Source organism: Trichoplusia ni, chromosome 4 (genome assembly GCF_003590095.1).
Source record: "Trichoplusia ni isolate ovarian cell line Hi5 chromosome 4, tn1, whole genome shotgun sequence".
Lineage (NCBI taxonomy): Eukaryota > Metazoa > Arthropoda > Insecta > Lepidoptera > Noctuidae > Trichoplusia > Trichoplusia ni.
Window position 1 is genome coordinate 17,161,953 of NC_039481.1, and position 13,220 is coordinate 17,175,172.

The window sequence follows — 13,220 nt, forward strand, 5'->3', positions numbered from 1 at the left end:
TAGTCTACAAGAAGAGTCTTTCAATTCTACTCAAATTATTAACTCTTTTTGAAAATTGAAACCAAAAACTTTTCTAGTCAGACATACTTATATTTCAATCAATTTATTATTATTTAATACAAAAAATTTATATATATTTGAATTAAAAGTTAAATTAAATGTTTTCTACATAAGATTAGGAAAATATATGTCATGTTAATATTGTTTCTATGATGTATGACATATTATGGTATAGAATATACATATATGTAATATGTGTGTTTGCACAAAGCTTTAGCAGCTTACGTTAACAACGTAGATATTTACGTAAAGCCAGTACTGTGGTCACGAATACATATCTATATATATCTTAGCCAATGAATTTACATAGTTGTATAAGTTATAACATTTAGAGCTTTTACAAATTATATTTATACATTTGTTGTTCTATCTCTACAATATGTTTTAACTTTTAGAATTTAATATTAGACCGACTGAAGTGAAACACTGCGATTCATACAATTTAGTCAAAGAGACAACTAAACATAGCAGAATACGTAAACTAAGAACTGTGGAATATGTGTAACATAATTTGCTACGACACGTAGCCATTCTAGCAGCTACGAGACCCTGTAGCGTGGATGGACTAAAGAAATGAGGAATCGTAGAGTTTCAAAGTACTAAAATGACTTGTTATTGCCTTCTCCCTTATATATATTATAAACTTATTGATGCAAACCTATATCAACGTCCAATATAATACAATTAAATATGTATTTAATAAAATTTGAGAAAATATTAACTTGGATTAATTAACTGGCGTAGCGCAGTAACAAAAAATTAAAGATTTGCAAAAATATTAAAAAGTCATTACGTAAGAGTAATGCCAAAATTATTGAAATGTTAATAATTTCCTAAAAATATGTGTCTGATAACGAATGTCTTATCCAAAATGATCTATTAATGTTAAAGTATTACTTTCTCAGCCGAAACGTGCTAAAACTCTTAGTGGCTAAGTGTATAATCCAAATTGCACTGTTACTATCAATTTATAGAAATATGCAACTAGATTTTAAACATATTGATGTTTAGGGACACGATTTCTAGTACATATATATAAATATACATTAGAAGGTAAAGACTTGGTTGTGGCGAACCAACTTCTGATGACAGAAATATGTGAATGATGGCATGTGTGTAATAAATACCTACAAAACAAAGAACTTGACAGCGTGGAAGTTGATTGGACGGATAGCCGAGCGATTGAGGTCACCACGCCAAATCCACTGAGCGTGACGGGTCGCTGGTTTGACAAACATTTGTGTGAGCTATGTTCCGAGTCTGAGTGTCTTTGCATGTGATTTGAATATTTGTGAAACACGCTGCGATATAAGAATTAAATTATTCAAGTCGGAAGTCGCTTTAAAAAAACATGACTAATGAAATCAGCACAATGTTCATGTCGAGGTTCTGCTTGATACCTATTCTGAAATCTGTGTGCGAAATTAAAGAGAGCGAAATAATTAACTATACTTATCAAAATCTTCAACAAGATTTTTGTCACGTCAGGAGCGGGTTCGGACCAACCAAATAAATGTAAGAGAATAAAATGTCAATGCTGTGGTGATAACATAATATTTAGATTTGTAAAATAATTCAGTGTTTAGCTAAATGTTCCTCCCTGACTGTCCTGTTGGTTAACACTCTTACTGTTTATTTAAGATGTTCCAATCAATTTATCTTTAAGTTTTACATAGGACTGTATACTTATATAATTAAGTACCTTCCTATTTATTTATTTAAAAAAATGTTTACTTTGTTCTTTGAAAAATTTTCCTTTATAATTAAGACTTTAATATAATAAATTAGTATTAAGGGAACGTATACATATCGTTGGTCAACTATCATGTTGTACATGACCAGGAATATCAAAAACATATCAAAGTTTAGCGAGTAACTAGTTGTTAAGGCACACATACATATCACATGTACTTAAAGGACTTCATAGAGTATTCGTAGTCTGTAAGTTTACCAGTATTTTAAACAATGTTGTACCTATATTGCATTTCTTCTTGAAATTAAATATACATATATATTTACAGAGCGTCGATGTGGCTGTAGCGCCTGTTTTTGGAATTCATATAAATTTACGCAACGTTATTATAATATACTTACAATTGTGTATCAAAAGGATATCTATTGAAAATTATAGTTAAAACTATATGTATAACAAAATTGATAGGAGGTTTAACCCCATTTATTTGCTGTTACAAAATTTGATTTAAAAAATCATAATTTGCTTTTAAAAGCCTTATATATTATTATAATAAGTAGAACGTAAGTGCATGCCGCGAAGCACAACTAGAGTAGATAATTGTTTTAAAAAACGAAAAAAAATGTTTCTATCGTTCAAAGATTTATTTGCTGTTAATAATTAAATATCAACGAATATAATTTGTTAATTATTTGAATATATATTTAGCTGTTGTGTTATTACATAGTATAGATAATTATTATCTTTGTCAAAAGAGTAAATGTGTATTTATGACATGATTTTCAATTTTTGATCATAAACAGATTTGCTTGCTTAAATATTGTATCAAGTACCTATTGGATATTATAAAACATTGTATCAATAATATATTATTAACAAATGTTATAGCTGTAATTATCTTGATAATCATACATATGTATCTGTCACCTTGCTTGAGTGAGAATTAAGCATTTTCTTTGGAACTGTGTCATAGGCTAAGTTTTATTAAACCTGTAGTTGGTGGTATAAATGTCTTTGAGTGTTGTAAGATTACGACGCAGGTATCTATATATGTAGATACATTTGCAAGATAGAGGAGTAAATGGTTCATTGTAACATGATATTGTATTGATGTGTCCAAAGATGTTTGTCCATCTGTTCTATAAGATGGGGGCGTCAGAAATGGATGGTAAATTGGTCACTTATAAATATATAATTATCGTCAAGAGTGCTGTATGAGGTTAAAAAACTGATGAAATTAACAACAAGCAGATAGTGTGTTTGATACAGATCATAATAATGTCAGACAAGTAAGATCGTGAAATATGGCTGTTTTAAAATTTACTTGATCGATATGCAAATTCTTGAAAAAACAACTATGACGGTTAGATAGGTATACTTAGATACCTATCTACTTACTGCCAACCTACACACAATGAAGTATCAAGGTACCTGCTGCATGCAGGTTGTTTACAGCGCCTCGGGATTATATTATTCCTCTATCATTATTTCTTGTACCATATCAAATGAGTACCTATACACAGTCAGGTTAAAAGTTAGAATATAAATACATTGTTCCTACTTTATTAACCATATATTAACCAATACATGTTCGTTAATGCAACCGAAACATAGATTGAACGTAGTTTTGAAGCTTCACCTACTTCAAATGCAGATCTAAATTAAAAACAAAATTAGGAAAAAAGATACCTGTTATCTACAACCTACAATACAAACTTACAGTGTAGAATCAGCATTTGAAAGTAGGTAATAATTACTAACAGAACTATACACCCCAATGGTGTTAGTAAGTCTCTCATCATATTGAGACAGTAGATACCAAAATATATTAAACTATAACCTTGTCATATCCTCTAGTGATTGTTAAAACATATCGCTTCTTAACGTATATTATCGTGTATATCTATAGATGTTAATGTTAAATGTATTATTATAGATGTCACCAGTACCTGTAGTTAAGAAATAAACCACAGAGTAGGGAAATATCAGTTGCACAATTATAAATAAACCATGTATGTATGTAGTAACAAGATGAATTGTCATGAGCCAATTTTACTCTCTTAAATCGTCATGTGTTTGGAACATGATTAAACGATAAATATGAATAATATATATGTAGGTATACGTATTGTGGATGTACTAAAACATATTTATATAAATCTTGTCTACGATTGATTCAAACAAGTCCTTTTATGAAAGGTCACTTTGGTTGTTCCATTTCCAAATCACACACGCGTAATCGCGTGCAAAATTCTTAAATGGAACTCACAAAAAATTTAAAACTGTTTATCATATCTATAGCGCAATTTGACAAAGCTTCTACATTTGGTGTCGAGGCACAAATTGTAACAATTAACACCGCTGAACAGAAATTCAAGTTCATCAGTTCAAATCAGAGACGCTCACTGCCCGTTAGAAATTCAACTTGAAATCAAAGGAAGAACTTGAAAACAGAAAAAAACTAGGTGTTTTTAATTAGTATACACTGATGCCACGGCGTTGCCAAGGTGTTTGTCATGGCTACACCAATAATCAGGTTTACCGGGCATCAGGTACCTATAATAAGTATTTCACATCAAGAATATCAGATCCTCTTAATTCAAATATTAATTAAAACCAATATTCAGCGGCTTCGTGTACGATTGTGATGTTAGGACATCAAAAATATATTGATAAGTATTTATGATGGCTCTGTGTATCTTATATATAACCATAATATATGTAATGGTCTTAGTACTTGTGTAACTGTAACACTGCTCTGTGGTGTCTCAAACATATCTGTAGCGTGTAAGCGTATCGGTGTCAATTGTATGTTGCTCTCAATAAAGTTCATTGGGAATATACGACTTTTATTACGTTACATTATTTTTATTTAACGAAAATATACAAATTGGTTTAAATTGTTCATCCTGGTTCAAAATTCTGGGTTACTACGAATGTCCCTCTTGGTCCAAAATCCGCGTTGCTACGAATCTCATGCTTGGTTCAAATCCGGGTTGATACGAATGTTCAAGTTAGTCAAACATTCGGGTGGCTTCGAATCAACACCATGGCCGAAAATCCGGGTAACTAATGTCCACGCTTGTTCAAAATTCGGATTGCTACGAATCTCCGACTTGGTCAAAAATTCGTGTTTGCTACGAATCACCATTATGGTGCAAAATCCGGGTTTCTACGAGTGTCCACCCTGGTACATACACCAACAAAATAAAACACATAACTTAAATAGGAAAAGCTCTAGCTAATATGAAATGGCGTCATAAGTTGTCAGGTAGAGAAGCAGCAAAAATGATCAGGACACAATAATACTTCTTGGAAGAATACAAACTATTTATAGTCACAATTTTAAAGACAAAAAGCGTCAGGATGCAAGTGAAACAACCTCAGCATAGGTATACCAATACATTTTATTTCCACGACGTATAATCTCATATAAATTGCAACAAATCAACATGTATACCATAGACTCGTAAACTATAACAAGTGGACATTTATAACTGTTTTTGTTTTAATTAACATTCAAGGCATTTCCAGATTTTATTTTCATATTCAATTACGTTATATTTTTAATTTTATCCATATCACCTGAAAATATTAAATAAAATAAATACTCTATTACTGACATTAAAATGGTTATAATTATCTTAGGCCGTTCACACAGGAAGCAACGGAATTCTGCGATATTCGACGACTTAAGATTCAAAGCGCGGGAACAGGCGTCGTTGAAACCTAAAGTCGTCAAATATAATGGTAATAGTGAAGTCTTGTGAACGAAAGGCATCACAAATTGTATCCCTATAGGTGAATATTAAAAAATAATTTGATCTCCATTTATATTTTATAACTACAATATATACATATGACAATTCCTTAATAAATACAGTTTAATCTAGGACGTATTAACAAATGCATTATAATGTACCTAAATATAAAAGTGTATATAAAAATATGGTTCAACTCTAATACGTCTAATGAACTAAAAACAATATTTACAATTAAAAAAATGCATTATCGACAATGTGAATATAAAATATAAGAAAACGATGATCATGTATCAAAAAATAAAGTTAAAATAAATTCTTCAAAATCTCGCTGGGTAATGCCACGCAAATGCTTTAACATAACATTTAAAATGCAATTCATTTTTCTGCTTTTAAAGCCGAAGATTTATTTAATTGCAAACATATGATATTCACACTGAATTTCGAGTAAGATCTTGCTAAAATGGACTTATGTCCAAAGTACTAAAACTCTGACAACAGCTACCTACGTCGAAGGTGTAAATAATCTTATAATTTTAGTTTAGGCCCCAGGTAAAGGCAAAGTTTGCAGACACAACAAGTCTAGTGCCTGAATGTGATATCCTACACAAGAAAAGTTCGCAAATCATAAAGCCATTCATCATTTTCGAGTTTCAATCTTCACTCAATGGCTTAGTCAAGCCATGCCCTGGGCAGGCAAAGTTTGAATCATTTCATAAGTTCAATAAGTTCTTATTTAGAACAAGTCATAATGCAACAAACACTTTAAAAGTGCATTATCATATAATAATGGTTAGAAATAAATGTCATAATCATTTTTAAGTACTAAAATATTAATATGCATTTTACATGTACAAAAATACACACTCTTTTAACTTTCGACTTTTAAATTTCAAGTATTTGATAATGTTTATGTAATAACAGCTTCATTACAGGTTTAAGATCCAAAGCTCGTTTTACTTTTTTACTTTAGTGTACATTTACATACACTGTGCGAATAAGGTAAAAAATAAGGAACCGTTGTAATTTATAGTTCGATTAAAAGCCTTGCGAAGCGCAAAAGATTCAGCGAATTCTAGGCATAAGTGAAAAATATTTCATACTTGTGTTACAAACGCCACAATATCATCTGTCAGTTCATTAAAATTGATTCAAATTAACCTCAGAGGTAAATAAATACATTTTTATTTACGAACAGAATTATTCGAATAAAAAATATGCTTATAATTATTTTTCGGGATTGTTCTTCAGATAAAACATTAATAGAATCTCTTTGGAATGAGCATTTTCTATTGTACATTTATGTACCTGCATTCGTCAGTGATACTGCCTAATTAATGTTTAACCAGTTTCTATTTAAACGCCAAAATCTATATTTGATTTGTTAAGTTACTTCAATAAAAGTAAACAAATTAGATGTGCCTTCAAAAATAAATTGAATTGAATGAAAGCTAAAACTAAGACTGTTTACCTTTATGAACCTAACCAAATGAAGTTCAATGCTGTTTTATAAAAAATCGTTTAGCTGACGATGCGATAACCTATTGTATATCAAGAGTAAACACACTATGCACGCGCACAAACCACGCGGTTTCACCGTCAACACTATGCGTTCAAGTTCCTTGTATTACTTCACATTCTCATTTTATCGACTAACAGACTTCTCTGTAAATGTCGTTTCATCGTATCATTCGATTTCTCCGTTCCATGTTTCGAGCCTGGGACCGGCAGTGTCGTGTCGTGTCGTGTCGTGACGTCACGCTGCTATTATGTGATCAGGTAGGCCGGCTCGCAGTTGCAGTCAGTTTCGTCTGATTTCACCTGCAATGGGAATTTGAATTATTGCAGTTGTATGAATAAACTGCTAAAAAGTTACGTAAAACATGATCAAATTATGATTAAACTTTGGTAGGGTATGATTACACCCAGATATGTTTCAGTATAATAACTGAAAACACATCTTAGTCTAGACACTTTATACGTGAAGAAACATGACACTGTATTCATCATCATTGTGTGGCAGGTGTCCTTACCATAAGGAAATGATGTAAGTTGAGTGTCTCAGCCTTGGGCCGGAGGTCCGGGTCGTGCGTCAGACACGACATGCAGAAGTCCTGGCCCTCGTCCGACAGCGTGGTGGGGATCTCGGGCCGCCCGCCGCTGCCCACCAGGAACATGATCTGGTAGTTGCTGTCGTACTGCCAGAACGGACGCTGCGGAACAAACAGTTGAAGTTATTCGAAAGTTATACGAAGCTATAAGAAGTCAAGACTTGAATGTGGAGGTGATTTTCTGATGTTCAAAATATTTGTAATTATATACCAATAATACGGGTAAGAAATTCAAAGTATACACAGAACTCGAACCTACGACTCCTGACTAATCGCGAATGCCGTGATGAATTTTTTAAACTGTATATATATTGTACGTATTAAAAAAATGTTTTTTGTACTTCGCAGCCCAAAAATATGTCGAAAATCTGCGCTCATGGGTAACTAACGCGACGCTCCTCAGATTGTGATTGCTGAAATATCAGATGATGGATCGTGGCAGTTTTATATCGCCGTGTGAGTGTATATGTGTGTGTTTGTGTGTGCATACCTTCCCGGACGCCATCTCCGTGACGACGCAGCCGAGCGACCAGATGTCGGCGGCGCGCCCGTGACCCGAAGTCTTCATGAACACCTCGGGGGCCATGTATGCTGCAAAACGAAGTATCATTAGCATGTACACTGATTATATTACGGTTCTCTGAGCAATGGTAATAAATATTAGTTAAAAATTCAGGTCTGGTGGTTCACGTCAGTGACTGCTATTCTGGAGGTCGGGAGTTTAATTTCCACCTAGGATCAGTATGTGTGTAATGAGCACGACTATTGTGCAGATGCTGCTGCCATGATCATTTCTTGTGTCTGAGTGTTATTTATATATATATATATATATTGAGATAAAAAGACAGTTTGTCATGTTGCTCATCACAACTCTTCAAAGAATAGGATTTCCTTTTGACGATATTTGCTTTTGACTTTGCTTTGTCACACTTTTTGATTTAAGAAGAACTGTTGGACCAAAGACTCCTTCAAGTATTTTCACCATGTCGTGTCTTGTTGTTGCAGCATAGATTCAATATTATCACTGTAGATCTGGTTTAATCCCTATTGACTATACAACTGAACTTCTACATTCTTACATAACTCCATAACCGTGCTATTCCGCCATACCTTGTGTCCCTACAAAGCCCTGCAGTTCCCCGGGCGCGGTGGTGTTGGCGCGGATCTTGACGGCGCACCCGAAGTCGCCCAGCTTCAGGCAGTGACCCTCGTTCGTTAGGAATATGTTTCCACCTGGTAACATAAGTGATTTACATAAGTTTGTAATAAGGGTCAATTTTGTTAAATCATGATTGTTTATTGATTCGATGGTAGATTGATAATATGATTATTTTAGTTAATTGCGTTTACGCGTTCCGCGTACGTCTGCTCGGTATATAGTTGCGAAAAAGCTAGGGCAGTGATGGATTATAGTGGTAAATAATGAGTAGTAACACTAAATGATTTGCACAAATAGTCAAAGCACATGTTTGTCATAGGAACGCAAACAGTATAGTGGGGAGACTTTATATGGATTGTCTTGCTGTCATTGATGGATCAAAAGTGAGGGTTGAGGTGTGTGTGTGTGTGTGTGTGTGTGTGTGTGTGTGTGTGTGTGTGTGTGTGTGTGTGTGTGTGTGTGTGTGTGTGTGTGTGTGTGTGTGTGTGTGTGTGTGTGTGTACTGACTCTTGATGTCCCTGTGCGCGATGCCGCGCGCGTGCAGCTCGTGCACCGCGCTGAGCAACTGCTGCGTGTAGCGGCGCGCCGTGTGCTCGGCCAGCGCGCCCGACGTGGCCACCAGCGCCTCCAGCGAGCCCTCCACGCACAGCTCCATGAAGATCAGCATCTCCTCCTGCCGGGGATACCAGTACCGTCATAGTTAGCCAGTTATCGAAAACTTATTAAACTCCGTTAGACTCTAGAGCTAGACAGACGGGCCAAATTTCAACTGCAAATAGCAGTTCAAGTTCAACTTAAAAAAACAGTCGATTCGAAATAGAACTGCAAACCAAATGTGCAGTCCAAATTAAGTTCAATTGCAGTCAGTATACAATCGCAGGCAGGGGGCACTTGGGTAACTGAGTGTACAGGCACGCGATCCCGCCTTCCCTAAACTACCTTAGTCCACATTCCGATTATCCGTGGCTATGGTATCCCACCTCTCCGATTCCTGAATTCCTTCCTCACAAATCAAAATCCTTCCTTCATGTGGTTCCCTCCTACTCACCACAAAGTATGGCTCGGTGAGGAAGGCAACACAACGCAGTTCTATATGCAATGTGATTTGGCGAACTCGGCGGGTCAGCAAGGCAAGGTGGATGGCCTAGGGCGACAGTGGAGGGCGTATAGTCACTGTCGGCCAGACACAGCATCCGACCCCTCCTTCAGTCGTAGCGATTTTCCGTTCGTCTGGTCCAAGGAGGGTAAAGACGAGTTTGTGCACCTGCGTGTGCGCAAACGTCTGCGTACCTAAATATATCCTGCGTATTTGACCGCTTCCGTTAATGGACTCCGATTGAGTTAAGTCCTGTGGCGACGGGTAGAAGTAGAGAGGTTTAGACAAATGCATCTAGGCTTTGTCTGATACCTGCACGTAGACGGTCACGGGGGTGTGACTACTGGGACACCAGCGCGGATTCGCTAGCACCCGAGATGACAAAGCAGCCTTATTTAGGGAGACACTGCTTTCACTGCGCAGCCAGGGAAAGGGCTAGAAAAGGTTCCCTAAAAAATGTTCATCCCATCTCGATAGGTGGTAGTAACCGCGGCTGCCATCGCATCATTTTAAATCGTGGTCGAAAATACAGAACATTTGATAACAATAACATGACACCGGTTATGACATTCGGCGCGTGGAACGTGAGAAATCTACTTGATCGAGATGGTAATGCCTGTTCTGAATGCAAGACCGCCGTAGCTCGGGAACTTCATAGCTATAACGTGGATCCGACCGCGTAACCACGCTGCTCCTTCATCTGGACAAAGACAGTTACCTTAATGTCATCAGAGTCTATGCGCCTAGGTTAGACAAATCTGATGATATCAAGGACAAATTTTACAAGGAAGTGTCCCTTTGCCTTGACAGCATAAACGCCAGAGAGTAGGTACCTTTGCTTGGCGATTTCAATGCCAGGGTTGGGCGGGACTGTGAGGTCTGGCCTAGAGTTTTAGGTAGACACGGTGATGGCAACATGAACAGCAACGGTCAACAAAGTCTTTGTGCTCAGTACGGCTTGGCAATTACCAACACTATGTTTCGACTTGCCGCCAAGTACAAAACGACATGGATGCCACTATCTTAGACCCAAGATCCAAACACTGGCATTTGATCGACTATGCTATTGTGAGGCAAAGAGATTACAGTCAAGTGCAGATAACCCGCGCTATGCGAGGTGCGCATTGTTGGTCCGACCACCGACTTATTGTCGCTAAGCTGCGAATCCGCCTCCTATGCCCGCGTCGGTCTCAGACAAGAAAAAACATATTTGCTGACTCATTGCCTAGAAAGCTGTCATCCACTACCGAAATAGATAATGTCGAAGCTGCCTGGGGAAATTTAGCATCTCAAATGTTAGAAACCGCTTCAACTGTACGCGAATGATGTTTAATGATGAAGTTCTGCGGGTGGCACTTGATAAACATCGAGACCTTCTACGACAGCATACGAGAACACGGGAGTTTTACTGTGAGGTGCGTAAGCTGATTGGCACATCCTACCATACAAAGGCTCCTTTAAGGTCTCTTGACGGTAGGCACCTATTGACAAACAGGGAGGACGTGTTAAAACCCAACTATCTTTAGCCATTGAACTGGATGAGCCCCTGCTGTGTGACGAGGTCGTTTCGGCTATTAGGCAGCAACAGAACAACCGGGCGGCTGGCATTGACCAGTCTGACTGCAACTCTTACCGTGGTATTTCACTCTTTTCGACCCCTGGGAAGGTCTTTGCCAGAATTCTGCTGAATCGCCTAAAGGCCTTATCGGAAAAGATTTTGCCAGAAACTCAATTTGTCTTCCGACCTGACCGTGGTACATGCGAAGCAATTTTTGCCGTACGGCAAGTACAGGAAAAGAGCAGAGAGCAGGGTCGTACTGTACCTCTATTTTGTTGACATGGAGAAATCTTTCGATAGTGTGCCTCGTGAAGCGCTTTGGGTGGTGCTGGGAAAGCTCGGGTACACGGAAAAGTTTGAGAAAATTCGAAGACTTCTTAGACTGAATTCTTCCCCGTTACTTGTGGAGTGACGCAAGGATGCGTGTTAGCATCTACTCTGTTTGCTTTATACTTTGTGGTGGTGGTTAGAGAAGTCTTACAAACAGTTTCTCAGGGAGTCCGCATTCGATTCCGCACGGACGGCAATCTTTTCAACTTGGCTAGACTTAAGACTCGTACCAAGGTTTCGCATGCACTGATCTCTGAGATCATGTATGCTGATGATCTGTGCTTTTTATCTGAATCTCCAGATGGCCTGCAGCAGCTGATGTCTGGTTTCTACCAAGCCTGCCGCAAGTTCGGCCTGAAGATAAGTCAATAAGACAGAAGTGGTGTCTGTAGACATTCACGGTCGTGAGTCACTGACTATAAAGCTTGGCCAGGATGTGCTAAAGCAGGTAGATAAATTTCGCTACATGGGGAGCACTGTAACATCCAAGTACATATGACCTTCATGCTGAAATCGACAGCAGGATCGGTGCTGCAGCTGCAGCATTCGGTAAGCTGCGTTCCGAGGTTTCCTGTTCACTTGATCTTAAGTTGGCCACCAAGGTTTCTTTGAAATGAAACTACTTTTACGGATTTTATCGCGGTTTAATTTTAGATTTTAGTTCCCGACGTTTCGAAACCTTTGCAGGTATCATGATACCTGCAAAGATCATGGTGAAATGATAGAGAGGGTGATTTCCAAATTATTTAGAAGCTATTTAAATAGATTTGCGAAAATTGGAAACAACCCTATTATGCTGCCAAACCTCTTATATTCTTCAGAGACGTGGTGTCTATATCTTTGCCATATACGTGCTCTTGATTGATTCGACCTAAAATGTCTTCGTAGCATCATGAAGATCAGATGCTGCTATTTCCTATCACTATCAAGACGGCAAACTCACCTTCCCTCATTGTGCTCGGACTTTCATCGCAAAAATGGGTACATTAGCCATCTACGAGCGCATGAACGCCAAAATACCTAATAGGAGCTGAAGCGGTCGCCATGGCCGAAATCGGTCGGAGGATGATTGATCGATTCAGTCGACAATCACAGTTGAAATGCGATCCCTCTCTAAAGCCTTATTGTTAGCAAGACTAATTGATATACAAAATGAAATATCTGACAAAGTCCAATAATAACTAAAACGCACTACGTCAAGTATTCTTCCAGTCTAAATAAAACATGATTATCTCGATCGATTATTCTCACGCTTCACTCCTAATAACACGTTACTTTGACTTGTCAATCACAACATTGTAGAGTGGAACTTTTTTTTGTTAGGCTGGGGAATCCTCATGGACACCCGTTCCCTCTGGGGAGGGAATGGGTAGTGTCAGACTCTTACTGACTAAATTATCCACCGGGTGACGTCAGGCGCGTTTAGTTACCGACACGTGATTGTAGAGAGGA

General features: G+C 37.4%; 1 protein-coding gene across 6 annotated transcripts in view; it reads right to left on the bottom strand.

Annotated features, from left to right (window-relative positions):
• Positions 1-5,139: 5,139 nt before the first annotated feature.
• The window catches only part of LOC113493354, a 42,030-nt gene continuing 33,949 nt past the window's right edge, over positions 5,140-13,220 (bottom strand). For all 6 annotated transcript variants that reach the window (XM_026871293.1, XM_026871294.1, XM_026871295.1 and 3 more), the window contains 5 exons: positions 9,292-9,457; positions 8,736-8,858; positions 8,116-8,216; positions 7,548-7,727; positions 5,140-7,335 (listed from right to left, as the gene is read on the bottom strand). In XM_026871293.1, the coding sequence (XP_026727094.1) occupies positions 7,282-7,335; positions 7,548-7,727; positions 8,116-8,216; positions 8,736-8,858; positions 9,292-9,457 (624 nt within the window). In that variant the 3' untranslated portion in view covers positions 5,140-7,281. The remainder of the gene's footprint in view (positions 7,336-7,547; positions 7,728-8,115; positions 8,217-8,735; positions 8,859-9,291; positions 9,458-13,220) is intronic.